General features: G+C 44.1%; 1 protein-coding gene across 1 annotated transcript in view; it reads right to left on the minus strand.

The window, feature by feature from the left end:
• Positions 1 to 23,479, minus strand: part of TTC23L (tetratricopeptide repeat domain 23 like) — a 42,390-nt gene that overhangs the window by 14,731 nt on the left and 4,180 nt on the right. The window contains exons 3-8 of the mRNA XM_047767322.1: positions 21,384 to 21,570; positions 17,583 to 17,706; positions 9,693 to 9,849; positions 8,174 to 8,299; positions 4,827 to 5,004; positions 2,162 to 2,270 (exon numbers count right to left, since the gene is read on the minus strand). Of these exons, the coding sequence (XP_047623278.1) occupies positions 2,162 to 2,270; positions 4,827 to 5,004; positions 8,174 to 8,299; positions 9,693 to 9,849; positions 17,583 to 17,706; positions 21,384 to 21,570 (881 nt within the window). The remainder of the gene's footprint in view (positions 1 to 2,161; positions 2,271 to 4,826; positions 5,005 to 8,173; positions 8,300 to 9,692; positions 9,850 to 17,582; positions 17,707 to 21,383; positions 21,571 to 23,479) is intronic.

A 23,479-nucleotide genomic window follows, 5' to 3' on the forward strand; every position in this document is an offset into this window, starting at 1 on the left:
GTGTTGATCTTGATAAGCTTAAACTCACTTACTAGTTCTAGGAGTTTTATAGATTCCTTGGAATGGTATGTTCCTTGGCCAGTTGTATTATTTACCAAGAGATACATATAGCTTTCTTCTAAGCTATGTGTCTTTTTCTTGCCCATTGCACTAAGACTTCTGGTACTATGCTGACTAGGAGGAGTAAGTGACAGCTTTCCCTTGTTCTTGATCTTCAGAGGAAAGTATTCAGTCTTTTGTCATTAAACATGATGTTAGCTGTAGGATGCTGTACATGCCCCTTATCAGACTGAGAAAGCTCCCTTCCATCATAAAAGGATGGTGAATTTTATCACATGCTTCTTCTGCATCAACTGATAAGATTATGGTGCTTTTTTGTCTTTGGGTTGTTAATAGGGTAAAACACACAAATTCAGGTTTGAACCAGCCTGACATTCTCAAGGGAAAAAAACCTCACTTGACCATGGCGTGTTATTCTTTTTTTATATATTGCTATGTATTTTGTTGGGGACTTTTTATATTCATGTGCTGGAAAGGTATTGACCTATAGTTTTTTGTTTTGGTTTTATTTTTTCTTCTAACACCCTTGCCTGATTTTGGTATCAGGGTTATACTACCCTCAAAAGATGGGTTGTGAAGTAATCTCTCCTCTTCAATTTTCTGGAAAAGATTATGTAGGATGGGTGTTATTCCTTCTTTAAATGTTAAGCAGAATTACCCAGTGAAATCATCTGGGCTTAGAGATTTCTTTCTCAGAAAGTTAATTATAATTTTTTTTAAATAATTTGGGCCTATTCAGGTTATCTTTTCATGTTGGTTGAGTTTGTTTTTTATTTTATTTCTAGCATTTCATGACATGAATAAATTTTAGATTTTTATAATTAAACCTATCAGTCTCTTCTGGTATATCCTTGTGTGCTCAGAGTTCCTCTTTCTTCCAATTTTTAATTTTAGTACATTTTATTCCAATACTGTATTTTATTCTGGTTAATTTATATTTTTTATTTTTGATGTAAAAAACATTAATCCATCTGGAATTTAGTGGGTGCTATGAGGTAAAGATCCAGAGTTTCTTTTTCTTTTTTTTTTTGGCCTTTTAGGACTGCACCCACAGCATATGGGGGCTCCCAGGCTAGGGGTTGAATCAGAGCTGTAGCCACTGGCCTACACCACAGCCACAGCAACGCCAGATCCTTAACCCATTGAGTGAGGCCAGGGATTGAACCTGTATCCTCATGGATGCTAGTCAGATTTGTTTCTGCTGAGCCACAACAGGAACTCTTTTTTTTTTTTTTTTTTTTAAATTTTATGGTCATATTTGCAACACATGGAAGTTCCCAGGCCAGGGATTAAAACTGAGCCACAGCTGCAACCTAGGCCGCAGTTACAGCAACACCAGATCCTTTAACCTCCTGTGCTGAGCCAGGGATTGAACCTGAGCTGCCACAGCTACCCAAACTGCTGAAGTCAGGTTCTTAAACTACTGCGCCATAGCATGAACTCCCAGATTTTCTTAAAAGCTAAAAATGAGTATGCAAGAAAATAATAAAGTGACCTTGAAATCTCCCAACTCTATAATCATAAACTTTTTCTCACTAAAAACAAATTTTACATATTCACAAATAGATTAAATTCCTTAATAACCATGAAGACTGTTTTTAAAAACTCATATAGATGGAGTACAAACGCTGTGAGTATACACAAGGAACTTTTTTTAAAGGAGCAATATAATTAGAAAACACAGAATAAGAATCTTCAGTGAACATTCATGCTAAAGAAAATAATATTCAAAATATCCAAATAACTTCTAAAAACTAAACAAAGAGTTTATTTACTAACATGAGAAAATACAAAAGTGCCTATATAATCCCTACTCTTTGGGCAGGTGAGTTTTGCTCAGATGCTAAAGGAATAAAGACAATAAACATCAGATGATATTACTGGTTTTGATGTTCCAACTAATTTGGGGAGCTATTACTGTGTCTAAATTCTTGGGTAAATGATTTTGTGCAAAATGGTGTCCAGCCATATCTTTTCATCACAGGCAGAAATAGCCAGTTGAAATCTATCCACATTGTTAAATAGACCTTTCACCAATGTGCTTCCCTCCTGTGACCAGGAGGGAAATCGTGGCATCTGCAAGGCCACCTCTTCTACCTACCCCTGTGTTGGGCTTCTCCAGACATGGCGTAAGCCTTGGCTAGTAAAGTGCTTGCCTGCGCAGCTTGGGGGCTGACTTCAGTAAACAAAGAAACGCAGATAGAGTGGGCCTGGAACAGAGAAAATCACGACAAGGTAAGTACCCAAATGACAATGTTTGTGGATTGTATAGCAGCTCCCACAGAATTGCTGGTTGATTGAGAGCTGATATATATCTAAACATGGAGTTGGATGAGAGACAACTCTGAGTCCCAACTTTGCTACTTCCCAAGCTATGAGTCTTGAGCAAGTCATTTCACCTTCACATGTAGAAGGAATACATAGTTTCCATTGATTAGGGTTTGGCAAAGATTGAGATGGCACATGCAAAGCACTAGACACAGCGCCCATCACATGGTAAGTGCTCAGTAAATGTTAGCTATTATTTTTTTCTTCTTAGGGCTACACCTGCAGCATATGGAATTTCCCAGACTAGGGGTTAAATCAGAGCAGCTGCCATTCTATACCACAGCTGCAGCAACACAGGATCCGAGCCTCATCTGTGACCTACACCGCAGCTCACAGCAACGCCAGATTCTTAACCCACTGAGAAAGGCCAGGGATTGAACCCTCACACTCACAGATACTAGTTGGGTTCTTAACCCACTGAGCTACAGTGGGACCTCCAAATGTTAGCTATTATTATTTTTGTTGGGTTTCATAGCAAAAATAAAATCTTAACTTTAGTTCAGCCTCTCAAAGTTTCAGTATCAAAAAGAGTCTAGTAAGGAAGTTCCCTGGTGGCCTAGCGGTTAAGGAATCTGGCGTTGTCACTGCTGTGGCTCGAGTCACTGCTGTGGTGCAAGTTCCGTCCCTGGCCCTGGAGACCTCCGCATGCTGTGGGTGCAATCAAAAACAAAAACAAAAAGTCTGGTAAAGCATGTATCCTAGAGCCATACTGCCTGGGTTCCCATCCTAGCTCAGCCATTTACTGTGATGTAAGGGAAGTCACTATTTTCTTTGCATGTAAAACAGGGGTGACGAAAATAGTATTTGTTACAAAGAGTTGTTGTAAAGATTAAATGTATATATGTAAAGTGTTTAGAACATCACTTGGCATTTAGCAAGCACTAAAGAGGTATAGATTTTATTACTATTATTATTGCTCTTTGGGAAGAGAAAGAAGAAAGCATCCAGCCCATACCCACCACCAAGAAAAGAGCCACCTGTACTTCCTATTTCACAGGCCAAACACCATGAGGTGTTTCAAGGAGCTCCCAAGATTATCAGATGCTTTGGAGCTAAGACACAGTGCAGAGCTGTTATGAGTCAAGCTCTGGGGGTCAAATTTTCTGAGTTCAAGTTCCATGAAGTTCCCATCGTGGCTCAGCAGAAATGAATCTGACTAGCACCCATGAGGTCGCAGGTTCAATCCTTGGCCTCATTCAATGGGTTAAGGATCCGGCATTGCCTTGAGCTATGGTGCAGGTCACAGATGCGGTTCAGATCTGGCATTGCTGTGACTGTGGTGTAGGCCAGCAGCTGTAGCTCAGATTGGACCCCTAGCCTGGGAACTTCCCATATGCCGTGGGTGTGGCCCTAAAAGGACAGGGGAAAAAAAAAATCCTGCCCCCCCACCTGTTTGCTATACCACTTGAGCTATAATTCGTTCTGCTTCAGTTTCTTCATCCTTAAAATAATATTTTAAAAAATAATGGTGCCTACTTCATAGGATTTTTACATGGATTAAATGAATTAATATATCCTCAAGGGCACATAATGAAAGCATTCTATAAATCTGAACCATTATTTTTGTTGTTGGGAAACACTATTTATTGTTTTATCCATGCTGGTATGACCGCTGCTTTAAGAGAATCCTGAACACAAAAACCAGACTGGCTTTCCCTGCAGGCAGTGGACTCTGCCTTCAGGGCAGCCTTTCCTAACATCGCTCTACTGGGAACTTCCAGATTGTCTACAACGCCTCTTCTTCAGTATCAGACTGTCTACATACACAGATACTGTTGGATGGCACTGTGCCTTTTCGGTGACAGAGGAAATCCAGTATTCTGATCTGGTTTTCGCCACGGGCGACACCTGAATCATAAGAACGGTTCCATGTGAGGACGGAAAAGATGAATTTAACTAGCAGTTTCTAACAGTTTCAAGGAAGTACAGGATACACAAAGCACTCTACACTGTTTTCATTAGATGGACTGAGCATTCCTTTATATGTTTTATTTTGTTTTCCCCTTGGAATTTGTCAAATTAGCTCCAAGTAAAACACCCTTTTGTTAGTTTAACCTTAGAACTGGAGATACAACCAGCTAGACTAGTTTAAAGGACAAATGACAGCATTTTACACCAAAATATCATAGATTTTCATTGAAAAAGCCCTTTGTGTTTGCTGGGACTTCAGTTCACTTGCCCCCCAGGGCTCTGTTCCCTGAGGGAGACCCCCTGGCTACCTCTTCCGGCACAGAGGTGAGAGGGAGGGGTAGGGAGGGAAGCGCTGCCTTAAATCAGGCCCTGCAGCAGATGGGCCCACAGAGGAGGTGTTCTCTGTCCAGGTCATTTAGGTTGAGGAAGGTCTCTTGTGCAGATCTGGAGGAAAATCGATCCCATCCCCGGTTCTGAGAAGCCCAAGCCTGGGAACTGGGCCAGGCTCCATCCAACCAACCACCTACCTGCTGCAAGTACTGGATGGCCTGGTCATGGTTCCGCCTCAGCTGCTCTATCTGGGCAATTTCCTCATAAAGACTGACCAGATCTGACGTCCTATCCCCCTTAGCAGCAATAACGTTCCCAATTGCCTTTTCAAAGTATGTCAGAGCTAGGTTTAACCAGCCGTTGGCCAAGGAGGCTCTATAAGAAAAGGGAAACAGATGGAAAGTCACAGAGAGGCCACTTGCTTTGTAGACACAAAAGGAACTGATTCTAAGAACTAAACAATTTGGCCTTCATAGGCCAATCATCTGAGTGGTTGATTCAAAGCCCAGCCCTGCTGTAAACAAAGTCCTATGAGCCTGTATTTTACCCCCCAGATTCCACTGACAAAAACGTACTGTTTTAAAAAGTTCTAAAACTGTACTTAAAACATTTTTATGATCCTGACATATACATATGTGTGTGTGTGTATATGTACTATGTATATACATACACACACACATATAAAGAACTAAAATGTTCATAGCAGTTATGTTTGGGCAGTGATATTACAATTGACTTTTTTTCTTCATATATTTTCAAATTTTCAAAACAAAATGGATAATGTAATTTTTAATGATAATCAGATAGAATTTAAGATTTATCTTTCCAGAAATAGCAAGACACAAGGAGAAGAACATGGGTAGTTCAAAGCTGGTTCTCACAGTTGTGAGCTTTATGGGCAAACTCCAGGAGCCCACATTTCCTTCCAAATAAAATGAGATTAAAAATACCTAAATTTAGAGCTCCTGTTGTGGCTCAGCAGAAACAAACCTGACTATATCTATGAGGATGCAGGTTGGATCCTTGGGCTCACTCACTGAGTTAAGGATCTGGTGTAGCCATGAGCTGGGGTGTAGGTCACAGAAGTGACTCAGATCCTATGTTGCTGTGGCTGTGGCATAGACCAGTGGCTGCAGCTCCAATTTGACCCCTAGCCTGAGAACTTCCATATGCTGCAGGTTCAGTGCTAAAAAGACCAAAAAAAAAAAAAAAGAAAAGAAAGGAAAGAAAAAAAGGGTGCCCCCCCCAAATAATACCTAAACTTCAAGACTGATGTGAATATTGAAAATTATACGTAAAATCACCTAACATAGAGTGGATACACAATCAATATTTCTTCCCCCTCACCCCTTGCCCCCATCTTTGTATTCCCAAACTGAATTAAAAATATGCACATGTATAAAATTACTTTAGATAAGGCATTCTGCAATAGTTACAATTTATTTTAACCTGGAAGTTTTATCCGTCCTCTAAAGATTAGGGTTTTCAGTCCAAAGAATATATGAGGCCAGTTGTCTGATAATTCTTTACACAAAAATATTTTTTTGATCAATCAGACCATTATATCCCTTGACCATAAGAGAAGAAGTTATAGAATGAAATTGCCTTTCATCAGGAACTCGTAGGGAGACATTAGCCAAGACGTCTGGCCTGAACAATCTGGCCTTGTTTTCCCCACCTTTCCAGTGGGAAGAAGGATTTTCCCTACGGCTATTGGGTCGGTATCAGATGGAGCCCAGTGTTGCAGAGAAGGTGAGCTCTGGACTCAGAACCCAGTGCTGGCTCTCCCACCCCTTAGTTTTGTCACCTTGAGTTACTTAATTTTTCCCTGGCTTAATTTTCTTACCTGTCAAAAATAAAAATATCTGGGAATTTCCGTCATGGCACAGCAGAAGCGAATCCGACTAGGAACCATGAGGTTTTAGGTTCCATCCCTGGCCTCGCTCAGTGGCTTAAGGATCCTGCATTGCCGTGAGCTGTGGTGTAGGTCGCAGACGTGGCTCGGATCTGGCGTTTGCTATGGCTGTGGTATAGGCCAGCGGCAACACTTCTATTAGATTACACCCCTAGCCTGGGAACCCCCATATGCCCTAGGTGCAGCCCTAAAAAGAAAAAAGACAAAAAAAAAAAAAAAAAAAACCTGGAGTTCCCATCGTGGCTCAGCATTGCTGAAAGCTGTGACGTAGGTTGCATATGATGCTCAGATCTGGCATTGTGGGGCTGTGGTGTAAGCCGGTGACTACAGCTCTGATTTGACCCTTAGGCTGGGAACCTCTATATGCTGCAGGCGTGGCCCTAAAAAGACAAGAGAGAAAGAGAGAGGGCGGGAGGGCAGAAGGAAGGAAGGAAGGAAAAGAAAAGAAGAAAGGAAAAGAAAAAAAGAAAAAATACATATGCCTCATAGGCTTGTGATAGAAGACTGAGGAAAATAAATTGTGTAGAGCCCTTAGAACAATGTCTAGGATATAGTTATGCTTGTAAACATTCCAACACTTAGAACAGTGCATGCGCAAAAAAGATACTTAACAGGGTCCAATGGATGATGAAATGTGTACATTCAACTTTATTCTGAAAGAGGAACAAGGCCATCTTTCACATAAGCACAAAAACCTTAGTCACTGTCCCATGCAACAGCAGTAGATATTCACTGAACACTCATTTACAACCCTGTGGACTTAAGTTGAAAGTCTGATTTAACTCTGGACATTTGGACGTCTCCCCGCTGTTTCCCATTTGACTTCTAGATTCATGGTTGTTTAGAAGAGGCAGGCATAACTCATGTATTTCATTTACTTACCGCTCCATCATCTGCCCTACCATGCCAAGGGCTTACAGTTTTGGAAACAGATTGCTTTCAAGAACGTGAGCCTATCTGAAAAAAATCTAGGGAACAGTCAACTTTTTATTATTCTTTTTTTCTTCTGATAATCTGATGGGCCCACATTCATATTTACATATTCTGATTCTCAGGGGATTCCCTGACTCAGCTGTAAAAGAGTTAAGTCTCTTTTTGGCTTGAACAAATTCCATGCACTTTGTTTCCATATGGAACATAACTTTCCTTAAAAATCGACATGCCATGCATAACTCCAAGAAATCCTCTTCATTAAGTGTTCCTTCCTCATCTTTTAAGTTGTCCTACTTAATGACAAAAGTAGGTGGCAAGTCAGGGGAAAAAAAATGGATTTTCAAATAAGTATGAGAGGTAGCACAAGGAAGGGCTGAGAGTCTGTAAGTTCAGATCAAGTTCAGATCCAGCACTTAAAGCTTGTCACCTTGGATGGTTGATTCAACCTCAGCTCAGTTTCCTTGTCCTCTTTCTAATGAGACAATAATTGTACCAGCTACCTCAGCGGTGGCCGAGAGGGTAAAGTTTAGACCACAGTGTCTGCCTTTGGTAACTATGAGATTCTTTTACTACGATTTGAGTCTCTGATTATTTTGCTCTGAACATTTCTCTCCTCTTATATCGAGAATACAGAACAATCACGTAATTCAAGGCCTTATTCATCAAAGTTCAAGCTTCTCTAAGCCCAGATCTTACCTGCCCAAAGCAACTGTTAGGTCTTTCTCTGAGACCTGTAACCCACCGACACCTCCCTTATATGATTCTTTCAGCTCCTTCATGTTTCTCTCTGACTGCTGCAGGTTGAAATAAGCCTCTCTGCCAGTGAAACAGTCAAGGAAAATGCCAGGTACACAAATTCCCCCAGTGGCCAGGAGCAGCAGTTGGTAAGCAAACAAAAGGACCCCTGAGGAAAATGAAACAGTATTTGAAAATAGGCATTCTCCTATGTCCTCTGTTTTCCAGCTATACACACTATCGAGAAGGGAGCATTCTTTAGAAAAGGAGTGGGGCCCTGGGTGTCCTCTGGTGCATTGCCGTGAGCTGTGGTGTAGGTTGCAGACGCGGCCCTGGGTGTCCTCTGGTGTTACCCGAATCCAGGGCTAGGATAGGTGGTGTGCGTTTGGAGTGAACGGAAACTGTAAATGACACTAGATTTCCTTGGAGGCATCTACTGCGTGACAACAGTTATTCATTCTTCCCAATGAATTCTATGAATGGTAAAAGAGAGGAACTAATTCTCTTGAAAGGGACTTTCTGGGTCATTTAGAAAGTCCAAGCAAAGCAGGTTTTTGGCGCGAGGCAAATAGCAGGAAAGAAAATCCCCTTAATTCCCAAATATCCTTCTATTTCCACATTTTCACAAGCCCTCTGCTAGGGGCACAAGAGGAGAAGGAAGCGTATCAGATTTTGCAAGGTAAGCATCAGGACCAAAAACGTGGAGAGGGGAGACTGGGGACACAGGGGCTCAAAGAGGGTTTAAGATTATTCATAAACATGAAATACCCTGAACAACTTTCAAGTGGAGATAGTACCAAAAGGCTGTCAGAATGACAAGCTTTCTGAGGACAGGCCCCCCCGGAAATATGGAGAACCATTTATTTTGTCTATTTTGCTTGGCCTCCCGCTTCACAGGCAGTGTTCTCAAGAGCATTTCCGAAAAACTGCAATGATCAAGAGTACATTAAATCAGAAGGTTTAGACTGTATGTTACAATCACCTGGAACTTCTAAAAGTCACCATGAACAGATGCACTCCAGATCTACTAAATCAGATTCTCTAGGGTGCGACCTAAATAGCAGTAATTCTTAAAGCTCCCCAGGGAGTTGCAACGTGCAGCCTCGTTTGACAAACAGTGCTTAAAGTTGCCATCCATTCTCTGTCTTTCTACACCACCACCAACACTACCACCCGGGTCCCCATTGCTCATACTGTCTAGGGGGGCCCCCAGTGAAGAGCAGGACAGACTCCAAAACCCTTCAGCTGGCCAGGGGACATATCCCTTGTGAGAAGCTTCCCGTGGCTCCACTCAGAGCTCATATGAACAGAGAGAAACATTTGTACCTTTCTAGATGGAGAGCAGAGGCTCACAGAGGGCCCGGATGTTGGAATGGAGCTCCCAGCCCTGGTTTCATCTCCCACCCTGGGTTAGGTGACCCACCTGGCATGAGTGGCCCCTGGTCCCGATCACCAGACCCCTCTGGGAAGGAAAGGATATTGGCGCTGCAGGAGCCAGGCCACCCCCAGAGTGTAGTAGAGCATGACCAGAGCTTCCAGAATTTCCTCCTTTTCCTTGTCCAAGGCCGTGTTTCCCTTCCAGGTCAGCAGTGTGTTCTTGGCGGACTCAGCATGTTTCTTGGCCTGAGCTGGGAGGCCTGGGGATGTTTGAGGGTGGATGGCAAGAAGAAAAACATTAAAAAGGCATGTTTCAGTCAAAGACAGTCCTGAGGGGCTAGGTGGGCAGGGTGGGGTTCACATGGTCTTTAGTGTGGGTTCCCCACATTGGCAGTGCATTAGAGTGATCTGAAATGCTTGTAAAGAACATAGGTTCCTGAGCCCTACCCCAGACCTACTGACTTGGAATCTCTAGAGGAATGGGGTCCAGGCCTCTGTATTTTGTCTTTTTTTTTTTTTTTTTTTGGTCTTTTCTAGGGCCACACCCGCGGCATATGGAGGTTCCCAGGCTAGGAGTCCAATCTGAGCTGTAGCCACCAGCCTACACCAGAGCCGCAGCAACACCAGATCCGAGCCACATCTGCAACCTACACCACAGCTCATGGCAATGCCGGATCCTTAACCCACTGAGCGAGGCCAGGGATTGAACCTGCAACCTCATGGTTCCTAGTCAGATTCATTAACCACTGTGCCATGATGGGAACTCCTGGTCCTCTATCTTGAATTGTGCTTCTTATGCAGCCATCCTGGTATCCGGCTACGGGCTGCATTTGGAAATCACTGATGGAGACAGGAGTGGAAGCTGTGTGTCCCATCCGCAGTTCTGCTTGTCCCCGCGACCTTTTCAACCCACAAAGCTCCATCCTCCAAATGTAAAATGACAACAAAATTATGGAAGCTGCCCCTTTAACAAGCACATGGAGATAGTCCAGGAAGAACTAGCGTATGCCACAGAGTGCTATGCTTCGAGCTTCCTGGAAAAGGCAGTCTATAAAGAAAAGGACTTATGAATACAGTTACTTCCATGTGGGGATTTTTTCAATCCAAGATGAAGCTAGCAATGCGAACTGGTCACATGCATGCGCACACACATACAGACACAGGATCTAATTTCTAATTGCAGTGAGGTCCCTAAGAAGACAAAGGGAATGCGAACCCCCTCTAGACAGAACATGGGGCATGTTTCCCCCCATTTTCTAACTAAAGGCTGGGCACTTACTTGAACTGCTATTTGTCCAGTTAACAGAGGGAAACTTGGGCGCATTCCGTTCACTCTCCTCTTTCTGCCTGGCTCATGTCTAGTGATCCCTGATGGGGACGGGGAAAGCCCTGGAGAAGAGGCCAGTCGAGAAGACAGGGTCCTCGGAGTTCCCCTCACCACGGGGAGGACCGCCACGGCTGCGTTCACAGGCAGCTCTCCGCTCTGCAGCCTCTAGGGTCTGGGAAACACAGTCACCCTTGCAAGTGGGCCCCAGCTCTCAGGTGGCTCTCCCCTGGCCCTCGGGACACGCTTTCACAGTATGCAGGCAGTCAGCGGCCACAGAAGTGACTGGAAAGGGCTGCATTCGATGCCTGTAGCCCTCATATGCTCCAGATGGGCAGGTCCTTCTTGGGGAGTAGCAAAAATGAGAACACAGTTTCTCTGGGAGAGTCCTTAAGTGACCCAGAAGCCAAGAAGTCTCTGTGGGAGGACACTCAGAGATGCCTGTTCTGTGGGTCTCAACTGAAGGGAAACATGCACTCTGGCGAAGGGAAACATGCACTCTGGCGAAGAGAGGGCTGCGTCTCACGTTACCAGAGGATAGTGCTCCTCAAACTGCACGGTGCATCATAAGTGCCCTGCTAAAATGCAGATTCCTGGGCCTCCAGCAGTTATGGGTCACAAGTCACTAAGGTGAGAGCCAAGGATTCAGATTTATAACAACTATCCTAGGTGATACGGATGTAGGCCATCCGAGGACCACACCTGGAGAGACATGGAGTCTTTATACAGGAAGTGGGACTCATCTCCTTCCTGAAGAGTAGAATCTCCATCTCCATCTCTGACAGATGGAGAAGAATGAGAACTGGAGTGAATAGTCTGAGGCCCTAAGGACGGAATAAGCATGTGTGCGCACACCCAAGTACATGGTAGGGCGAGGCTGGGAGGTACTGGAGGGTTAGGGAAGGTTGTAAAAAGACCAGTGTGACTGAAGGGAGGTTTAAATGGAAAGACACCTAAGGTATGAATAGAATATGGAAAATGGAGTCTCGGATGCCAAGATGAGGAAGCTAGACTTGATCTGTGAGGTAATAAGGAGTCTTTATAGGTCTTGAGATAGTAGCACCAACAGAAAACTCTGCAGGGACATCAGACCAAGACAGTAAGTAACAAAACTGAGAGTCTTTTTATCAAATAGGCTGTTTTCCACAACCAGCTGGGCCCTTGGGTGTGTGTCAATAAGGAGTGAAGGAACCACACTGAGATGCTTCCCTGGGTTTATAGGAAGGAAAAAGATGAAAGTGGATAAGCTACTGAAAACCACCCCCATATCAGCAAAACACTGCTTCTGGGCTCCTGAAATGAGAAACAAATCTGAACGTTGTTCTGAAGCTTTGCCAATCTGTCCCCTCACCCCACACACAGTGCAGGGGCCCAGTGCAGGGTGTGATATCCTCAAGAGGAACAGTTTTCCTCTAAAGGCAGCAGCTAATTAATCATACAGTTCCCTATCTCACTTCTCCATGCTCCCCCTCCCTGCCCACATTGTGATCCTTCTGATGACAAAGCGGACCGGTGACCAATGGGGCTTAAGAAAATGCAACTAGGATCTTGATTTTAAATAGCCCATTAAGGAGTTCCCTCATGGCTCAGCAGGTTAAGGATCTGGCATTGTCACTGTTGTGGCACAAGTCTGATCCCAGCCCAGGAACTTTTGTATGTCATGGGCACAGCCCAAAATACAAATAAATAAATAAGTCAGCCCTAAAGAAAAATGACTTCTGTACCCTTCCCAGAATCTACTCTGGTCTCCAAAGTAACTCTATGATGCCATAGAGTGTGTGTGGGGGGTGGGAATCAAAACCTCCCTTCTTTTTTTTTAAAGTTTTTTTCCTACTTTTTTCTTTTTCTTAGGGCCGCACCTGCTACATATGGAAGTTTCCAGGCTAGGGGTTGAATTGGAGCTGCAGCTGCTGGCCTACAACGTAGCCGCAATGCCAAGATCTGAGCCACATCTATGACCTATGCTGCAGCTTGTGGCAATGCTGGATCCTTAACCTTCTGAGCAAGGCCAGGGATCAAACCCACATTCTCATGGATACTAGTCAGGTTCTTAACCCGCTGAGCCACAAGAGGAACTCCATTTTTTCTATTTCTGTGAATATGTATAATACTTTCAAGTTCTACCTCCCCGATCCCAACATCTGCTGGCGACCCAGTCATTTTCCTTTACATGCCCTCCCCAGCCAAGGACTTCTCCTGGCAAGCCTTCTCCTGGCACCAACAATGCAGCAACCACAAAAGTAAAGATCAGGGAGTTCTCTTGTGGCTCAGCAGATTAAGGATCCAGAGTTGTCACTACAGTGATTTGGGTTGCTGTTGTGGCATGGGGTTTGATCCCTGGTCCAGGAACTTCCATATGCCACAGGTGAAGCCAAAAAAAAAAAAAAAAAAAAGTTAAATCAGGGTGGCAGCACTTTTGGAGCTTGAGATTCAGAAACCACAAGGACATACTGAGAACTGGAAAAGGGGTCCAGAGATTGTCCACCAAATTTGTCAATCATTTTACTTTACTTTGGGATAAGATTCCACCACTGATATTTGTTACTCTGACTCAGAGACTCTGCTCAGAGCTACTCAGTTTTTGGAGGCTACTGATGTCACCTCTGATCATCACCTAGATTTAAGAAGTTCTCATGGCACAGTGTTTAAGAGAACAGGTCTAGAGCCAGACTTCCAGGTATGGAAGTTGGCTTAGACACTTACTACTTGAGTTATTTAATTTCTCTAGGCTTTGGTATATTTACCTATAAAATGGCAATGAAATACCTTCCACCTTGTAGGGTTGTTGGAAGGATTAATTAATTTTGTCTTTTTTAGAGCAGTACCCACAGCACATGGTGGTTCCCAGGCTAGGGGTCTAACAAGAGCTGTTGCTGCCAGCCTAAACCACAGCCACAGCAACGCCAGATCCGCGCTGCGTCTGTTGACCTACACCACAGCTCGTGGCAACACCAGATCCTTAACCTACTGAGCAAGGCCTGGGATCGAACCCACAACCTCATGGTTCCTAGTCGGATTCGTTTCTGCTGCACCAAGACAGGAACTCCTTGGAAGGATTAATTTAATTAATTGTGAAAAAGGGATTAAATAGTTCCTGGCACATAGGAATGAGTTGAAATAAATATTAGCCATTATTGTTATCATCACTACCAGGGTCCATTCCTCTTAAACAGTTTATTATGCTTCTCCTTAGGTACTTTGGACATTTTTCAAAACCTTGTTCAAAGAATCTCTATGAAAGGCTGCATTTTCGAATGCCCACTCACTTCAGAAAGGTACCAGGCTTCCTGCAGATCAGATCACCTGGTTTTTATCATTCCCTGTTGTTCCTCTACCAACTTTTTAATCAACTAGACAGAGAAGGCGTCTAGAGACAGAGAAGGAGGACTTAGGCCTCTTTTTCTTTTTTTAATAAGAGTTGCAACATTTATTTCAGGTTCTCGTTTTTTTGTTTTTGTTTGTTTGTTTCTTTTTTGCCACACAGGCAGTATGTGGGAATTCCTGGGCCAGGGATTGAACTTAGGCCGCACAGCAGCAACCAGAGCCACAGCGGTACAATGCAAGAGGCTCAACTCACTAGGCCATCAGAGAACTCCCTACGCTTCTTTTTCTGTATTTTGCAACACTTATAGTAGAGTCCCAGGTACTTGGAAGGTTCCCAGTAATAACAAGCTAACAGACTAACTCGCTGCTTCATTAATAACAGGCAAAAGATCAGGAAACTGCTTGTCCACGTTACCGTCTTCTCCTTCCTGAACCCTTGGAAAGAGCGGTCACAAGGTGAATAACCACCCTGTTCTTAGCCTGCCCTTTTCTCAACCACTGAAGCCCTAGGCTCAGGAGGGTTCTCGCCAGGTCAGCTGGTGACAGAGCTCCACTTCCTGTGTCCCTTACTCTGTTTCACCAATCAACAGCCTGTTACAGTCTCCTCTTCACGAAGGCCTCGCATCCTCTCTTACGGACTCCTGAACCCCACTGCCTCAACTGCTCCATGTTTTAAAGCCTTCAAAACTCCCTAAGTGGCTCCTTCCTTACTGCCTAAAATCTTCCCAGGTCCACTCCTCTTATAAAGTTATCTTCATGTGGCTTTTCTGCCTTCCCCAGCTACCCTCCTCCCTGCTCCATCCCTGTCACTATGCGGCATGAAGTGCATGTAGTGTAGTCCACTGGCCTGGGTCCTCCTCTCACCCCTGGGATCTGGCTTCTGCTCCAACCTTTCTGCAGAAAACACTTCTTTTGAGGTCCTCAGAGACCTCCTGAGGCTGGATAAAGGCCATCTCAGTTTCTTGCAGCCCCATCCCAGGGCAGTGTCAGACACCCTTACCTGCTTGGCCTTCTCTTGGCTTCCAAGGCACTGCACTGAGTCAGTTCTCCTTGATAAATCTTCTCTGAGTCTTTTTTTTTTTTTCCTTCTTTTTATGGCTATACCTGCAGCATATGGAAGTTCCTAGGCTAGGGGTCAAATCAGAGCTGCAGCTGCAGTTGCAGCCTACACCACAGCCACAGCAATGCCAGATCTGAGCCACGCCTGTGACCTACACCACAGCTTGTGGCAATGCCAGATTCTTAACCCACTGAGTGAGGCCAGGGATGAAACCTGCATGCTCACAGAGACAATGCTGGGTTCTTAACACAAGAACGCCTCTGATTGAGTCTTTGATCACTCTACCAAGGTCCTTGATTCCCTTCCATTAATGTGTCCATTCTTTAAGGGTCTGCCTTTCTGTTTCTTCCTCTCCTCTCCTTCCTCTCAGCAGTTTTTGTTTTGTTTTGTTTGTTTGTTTTCTTTTTTTGTCTTTTTGCCATTTCTTGGGCTGCTATCTTTATCTTTTAAGCTAGAAATCCCACCTCTGGGACTCTTCATCAAAAACATCCACCACATCTTCTGCCTACCCACTCTGCTTTTATTTTTATTATATTATATTTTATTTTATTTTTGGTCTCTTGGGGGCTGACTTGCGGCATATCAAAGTTCCCAAGCTAGGGGTCAAAAAACCCACATCCTCGGGGATACCAGTCAGGGTCTTAACCTGCTGAACCACAAAGGGAACTCTCCCTGCTCACTTTTAAGGGATCATCTTGCATGGCACCTCTTCCTGAATCTTACTACCTTCAGCCAGGAACCGAACTTCCTGTATTAAAATCAGTTCCATGGCATCTGCCTTCTGGTGCTTTGGGTCTTAGGTGTCCATGTGTGTAGCTCACCTTCCACACGAATTCTCTGCAGGCAAAAACTGCCTTCTGCACCTCACAGCTCCCAGAGTCCTCTTCATGGCATTTCACGTATACAAGTGTCTCATTAAATAGGTTTATTGAGAGAAGTCAGCCTTCAGGCTTGACCTCCCACACCCAGTCCTGGAAAAGGCTCCCAGGGAAATGAGGCAGGCAGGTCTGATGGCCGTAAAACATGCATGTGTGTGGCGGGGCGGGAACACACACAGATGCCTACGTCCTGTCTGCACGGAAGCCTGGCTCATAAATTCCATCCACTTTAAAACAGCTACAGGATTAATGACAACAAAACTAAGTGGAGTTCAGCAAGCACTTCATCCCTCTTGAAAGTTTGCGATTTTTCAAAGCTTTCGTTGTTTTATTCTAAGGACAACAGACTTTAAGAGACTGGGTAAAGCTTGAAATGAGAGGCCCTGGGCCCTTCTCAAGGAAAGGTCATGATCATAACCCATTCTAAAAAAACCTCTAGGTTAGGCTTCAGAAAGTCTGGGTTCAAATCTGGGCACTGTTCTACTATGGGAGCACTTCATCAGGAAGTTGTTTTTCTCATCTAGGAAAAACAAAAACAAACGCACAAAAAACCTTCCTTTACAGGAAAACTTTCTTCCCCTCCAACCTACTACCCAACTGGGGTTCTCCAGTCATGTGGCAGGGAGAACTGGGAATTAGGGGAAAGAGGTGGTGTTTCCACCATCTTTTGTGACGGGACCTGTGTATCTATCTTGAGTTAGCTTGGAATCTTCCTGGAAAAGCAAGACTCAAAGTCTACTTGTGTCTGTTCACAGAAAGGGTTGATTTCAGATGAGGGCCCGCCTCCTCTCACAGACCTCCCAGAGTGATCTCTCCAGAGAGAGGGAGGCAGTGTCTGGACTGCCCCAGGTTCAGACAAATGTTCCCCTCAAGCTCTTCTGGTACCTTCCTCTCAGGTTCAGGTTGCCATCACCTCAAGTCTGAACTTTAGAAAACGTTTCCAAAATTGTCTCCCCGAATCTGGGCTCTCTCAGGGGCCAAGGAGTATACTCCTTAGTGCAAAACCAAGTGTCAGTGACGGGTTGGCTGCCAATCCGTGGGTCCGGTGACTCTTTAGCCTTCACCCCATTTGACTTTCATCTGCCATCTGAAACCTCTGATGAAACCACACTGCACTTCCCTTTGAAATCCTTTCTCCTCTCTTGGCTTCCCTGACTTGGCTCCTTCTGCTTCCTCTATTTCCTTCTGCTTCCACTACCCACTCCCAAAGCTCTTGTTCTCCAGTCTTCTGTCCTCTGCCTTCTCTCCCCCATTACCTTTATGTCTAAGATGCCTGCCACATGGCCTGCCCCATCCGAAGACTCTCGCTCCTCTTGACAAGGTGTGAGGTGGGGACAGGACGGACCCTCCCCCGGTCATCCCCACCCCCACTGTGGTTGTGTGCAGGCTCAGCTGGGGACCAAATACCTCTCAGTGTCAGGTAGCCATAAGCCAGGCTGGCCAACGCCTGTGCGCATTTCCAGTGTTTTTCCCCAAAAATGATCCGAGAAAGGATGACGCAGCGAATCAGCTCCTTGTTCGCTTGGATGTTCTGCAGACAGCAAACAAGTCATTAGGCTTTTGGGAAAGGAAGACGATTGATCTCCAGCTCACGTCTTGTCCACTGTCGTCATCTTCTCTCCTCCCCTGCTTCCTATCCCTCAGCCAGTCCATCAGGTCCTGTTGGCTCCACATTATTCCGAAGTCCTAAAACTAAGCCCTTCTCATTTCTGTCATCCGTGCCCCGTCCAAGCCGCCCTCACCTTGGACCTGGGTCACCACAACAATCCCTCCTAACTGCCTCCCCTCTTGCCACTCCCACAACAGTCTAGTTGCTGCTTCAGAGCCGGAGTGACTTCTTTCAACCTTTTATTGTCAAAAACTTTAACAATACACCGAAACAGCATGGAGCATAGTGACCCAGCTTCAGCAGTCGCTACTCACGGTCAATCTTGTTTCGTGTCTATGGCTCCTCACACGCCCACCCTCTTCCTCTATGATTTGAAGCAAATCAAATATATTAAATCATTTCATATATCCTTAAGTATCTCCAAAAGCTAAGGACTTGGAAATCTAACCACAAAATCACGATCACACAAAAATATTAACAAGGATTCCCTACTATCAAATACCTGGTCTCATAAATCTAATAATTAACCTCATAAATCTAACATGTCTTTTGCAGTTTGATTTTCTACACACTGAGATCCGTCTCCAGAGTCTCTTTTTATCCCTGGGTTCCATCTCCATTTCTAATTCTTTTTTATTGCAATTGCTTATTGAAGAAACTAAGTTATGTGGTTTATAGCATTTCCCAAAGATGTAAATGTTGTTGATTGTATCCTTATGGTGTCACTTGCTCCATTCTCCATCCTGCCTTTATTTATACTGGTTGTTGGATTTAAGAGTTGGGTTACCTTTAGCTTTTTTTTTTTTTAAGCAAAACTACTTCATGTGTTCTACCATCAGAAGACACCCTAAACTCTGATTGTCTCTTTCTGATGAAGGCTCGACTCTATGAATTAATTAATAAAAGATTATAAAATGCTGATATCCTAATTCTATCATTCATTCCTCCTATGTTAGCTGGAATAACTTTATAAAAAGAAATCACTCACTTACTTCTCGGTTACCCAATAGTACAATTCATATTAGAAGGACAGCATATAGGATTTACTTTTTCCCTTTATTTCCCAGGTTTCGAAATAATGAGTTCATTCACTAGCATCCCCCAGTAGTGACCAAATAGTAGTTGTTTATTATAATCATTACTCTCCTCTAAACATATAAATTTTTAAACATATCCAATGTTCCTGAACACAGTAAATTAATTTCAAACTCCAGGTTTTTATGCCTGCTATTCTCCCAGCTTAGGACACGCTCACACACTGTTATCCTCTCGTGTCATTTTCATTTGGTTCACCTCAGGCCTTTCTCCCACCTTATCTAAAAGAGCCTCTCACCTCATCACTTGCTATCCTATTACCAATTTACTTTTTTCTTCAGGGCATTTGCCTCTCTGCTATTGCATTAACTATTATTTTTTTGTTTGTCTATTATCTGTCTTCTCAAAGAGAAAATAAGTTCCTCAAGAACAGCTTATTCCTTTGTGCACAGAAGAGGTACTCGTTCAGTGTTTGCTGAATGAATCATCTCCCTATTGGCAAGGATGAGGATGGGGGGAAAGAGCCCCTGGCCCTGTAGAACTCAGAAGCAGAGCTCACTAAGAAATCATAGAAGTGCATCTTCAAGTCATGAATATCAGTAACTTTACAAACACAGTTGTCAATTGGCTGCACTGATTGACAGAGTCAGACACTCATTTCCTGGCAAGGTACAAACAGCACTTCAGGGACTCAATGCCTGGAGGTTCAGCCCTGGTTCTAATGTTTACTGACTGTGATGTTTGGGGCAAGATCACCCTGAGTTCCAGCTTCCTTCCTCTTTGGAATCTATACCACTTACCTCATGGAGTTACTGTAAGAAAAGTGAGTCAGCATCAAAGCTGCGTGTTACCTGAACGTAACCCACCCACAGAATAATAACACACAGACCCAGTGGTCCAAGGACCGCTCCCTCCTGATCCTCGACTCCTTCCTAACCTCACGCGTCACTGCTCCCAGCTCAAAGACACAGAAGTGAACGATGTTGGAGGACCATTTTCCCTCATGCTTTAAAAAAATCCACTCAGCCCGAATTTTTGAGAGTTCTCCATGGGCTGCTAAACAGGAAATATGAAGTTCTATTCTGAGGAAGAGGCATAATACCATGAAAAATCACTGGAATGGGAGTGCCAAGTCTCGAGTTCCACCCTGGCTCTGGACATTTTGTATTCATCCACCCCCACATTTCCTGCCCTGGGGAAACTGAGACAACCAACAGGGCTCAGCCCAGCTCTTCTGCTGCTGCTGCTGCTGCTGCTGCGGCCACCAATCCCCCCGCCCTTCCGGGCTGAGAGCACTGGGCGGGGCTAGACTTAACTCCTAAATCTAAACCTCTGTCATTATCCAAAGTGGTCAAGGAGGTGTCAAGCCTTAAAAGCCCACACTTGCACTCCAGGGCAGCCGGTACTTGTCTTTCTAGGAGTGATTATTCTAGCCTGGGTGTATGACAGACTAATGGATCCAGCCCAGGATGATTGGCCTTTGCAAGTTTCTGGGTGATTTACAGATATAACCACCCAGGGAGGTACCAGCCTCTATCATATCCCTCTGAGGTGCCTCTCAGTCTTTCCCAAGCCATGTGCAGACTTTTTGTGTCAGGTTTTTTTTGTTTTGTTTTGTTTTTTTAGGGCATATGGAGGTTCCCAGGCTAGGGGTGGAATCGGAGCTACAACTGCCAGCCTACACCACAGCAACGTGGGTTCCGAGCCACATCTGTGACCTACACCACAGCTCACAGCAACGCTGGATCCTTAACCCACTGAGCGAGGCCAGGGATCGAACCCGTGTCCTCATGGATACTAGTCAGATTCATTTCTGCTGAGCCACAACAGGAACTCCAACTTTTTGTTTCACACATGTACTTTAAGATCATTTTTTCCCTTGGCCAGGAAGTCAGGAGGTCAGTGTATGAGCTCCTCTGGTGATAAATGCTGCTCTGGGAGCAGGCTGGTGCCTGTGTGTTAATAATGAGGATCACTGTCATGCTATCTTCAGTTCCTGGATTTTGAACACTTGCTAAACACTTGCTCGGAGCTCCTGGTTCCCAAGTCCTTGCTTTGCCCTTAGAAATGGATACCTGGATTCTCTGACTTCTGCTGTGACCCACTTCCAGTCCTTTGGTTTGTTTATGATTCCACTGTAACCACAGGCATCTTCCGGTACTCTTGCCAGGCCTGAGCCTAGACTCTGCCTGGCAACCCTTGTTCTCAGCCTTCTGCCTCACTATTCCTGGCCTTCCTTGTTACCCCAAAGATGATATCCTGAAACCTTTCAGGAGAAATCAAAAAATGTTTTTTAATTAAAGGTAATCACGCAGCAGCAAGAAGAACCAAATGTTAATTTTTAGTTGAAAGCCAGGAGCACAAATGCTCCAAGGAAGCTTGCACAGTGACCCATGTGCAGTCAGAATGGCAGCTGGCTACCTAACTATGCTCTGCTCTGTTTTCTCCCACTTATAAAGAAATAGAACAACTTTTTTTCTGCTTCACAGGCTTGAATCTGCAATTCAGTTTCTCCAGTCATAGACATATTTTTAAATAGGAAACGTAGTGAGTTTTTGTTTTACCATTTTTCCCTTGATCAGCTGAGCTATTTTCTTCTGGGATTGGGCCAGTTTCTCTTTGGGAAGAGACATAGGGCCTATGTCCTTCTCCTTCTTGGCTCTGGCGTTGTCTTCTTCGCTCTCTCCAGACCCACTGGTGGAATACAGCTCATCTGTTCGCTCATGTGCTGGGGTCTTGGTTTGCTGTGACCTGTGAATACCAGAGAGGGACATGGAATCAGGTCTGACCTTTGCATTTCTCAAACCAGGCAGAACTGAAGGGCAGAGCCCTCTCAGCTGGGGGCTAGGGATATGATCCCTAAAGTAAACCTGAAGAGGAGTTCCCATCATGGCTCGGTGGTAACAAACCCAGCTAGAATCCATGAGGACTTGGGGTTGATCCCTGGCCTTGCTCAGTGGGTTAAGGATCTGGCATTGCCATGAGCTTTGGTGTAAGTCAAAGACACAGCTCAGATCCTGCATTGCTGTGGTGTAGGCTGGCAGCTATAGCTCTGATTTGACCGCTAGCATGGGAACTTTTATATGCCACAGGTGCGACTCTAAACAAGCAAAAAATAGAATAGAATAGACCTGAAGAATAGAGCTAGATAGTAAACACATATAACTCACAAAGCCCATAATTAGAATAGCAATGTGGTGGTTCAAATGAAACAGGTTTAGTGGGCCATCCAGCTACAGCAGAGTCACAGCTCTGCTGCTTACCAACCATATGACCCTAAGTGCATGTTAATTTGCTTCTCTGTAAAATGAAGTCAGTGTGAATACTAACCTGATGAGGTTATGGGATTAAATCAGATAACACTCATAAACCGCTTAGCACAGTGCCTGCTTATTAATAAATGCTATCTTAACATTAGCTATTCTTATTTTATTAGCTCCATGACCTGAGTGTATAAAACTGGAAGCTCTCCAAGATTCTCGATATTCTAAAAGTCTGATCCAAACCAGGGAAAACTACATGTAGTGAAATTAGGTAGAGGGAACTAACATTTTGAGGTCAGAACTTCACAGGTTCTCTTTTGCATTTCTTAAAAGCTTCAACATAAATAATAACTAATGAGGATGTGGTCCCATCAAGGAGAAGGGAGGGAACCCACATTGAGTCAAGTCTAGATTCATAAGAGAAATGGCCTTCTCAGTTATATTAGGGGGAAGAAAGGGGGTTGAGAAAGGGCTGAGTGGGTTAAAAATCTTCTCCCTCTTCCCCAGCACCCTCTGCCCGCCTCCACACCCCAATACGGAACATAATCACAATGATTAATTGGTATGATAAAGATAAGAGTCAAAAGAATTAATCTTATATAACAAAAGACAACCATAGCCTAACTCTACCAGAAAATGAATAAAGTGATCCAGAAGATATAGAATTCTAAGATCTTAAGAGCAACAACAGAAATTGTAATGAATTCTAAGTCCCCCAAAGGAATTCCCTTTGTATTCATATAGCTTTTAAAAGTTCAACGATTACCTAGTTTTTAGAATAAAATTTATTTTCCTTTTCCACTATCGAATTAAGCAATAAATGTTTGCTCTCAAAAAACAATAAAAAGGAAAATTCAGAGGGAAAATAAATGTCAAACTTTTACACTAGGTTTGAAAAAAATGACATGTTAATATCCACCCAGAGTCTTGCTCTAAATAACCTCTATTTATCTAGGCATGTGGGCAAACCAGGTTATGTGGACAGAAGAGCAACATTTCTTCAGGTCCAGGCCAAGGCCCAAGCATGATTGCCTTCTGCCCACAAACAGAAGTGTGCTTTCAGAAGACATGCAGACTCGATGGAAAAGCTGGGGAAGGCTGGCAAGGCAATGCGATCGGAAGATAGGTGCTAAACTTGCCTTTTCTTTGCCCGCTGAATTCCATACTCTTCCTTCAAGACTCAGCTTGAATGTCACCTCTGTTGGAAGTCTTACACTGGAGTAGCAGTACAAACACCCTCTACAGGGCTTGCAAAAATTTCCTCCAACTCCTACAAGAGTGTGAATCACTCTATTGTCTCATGGTCTAAATTTGTTTTGCTTCTGAGTCTTCTTTGCGTGTAGCAGGTAAACTCCACCAGGGCTGGGGCTGAGTCTCATTTGTTTCTGAGACCCTGA

This window comes from Phacochoerus africanus, chromosome 1, assembly GCF_016906955.1.
Source record: "Phacochoerus africanus isolate WHEZ1 chromosome 1, ROS_Pafr_v1, whole genome shotgun sequence".
Classification (NCBI taxonomy): Eukaryota; Metazoa; Chordata; class Mammalia; order Artiodactyla; family Suidae; genus Phacochoerus; species Phacochoerus africanus.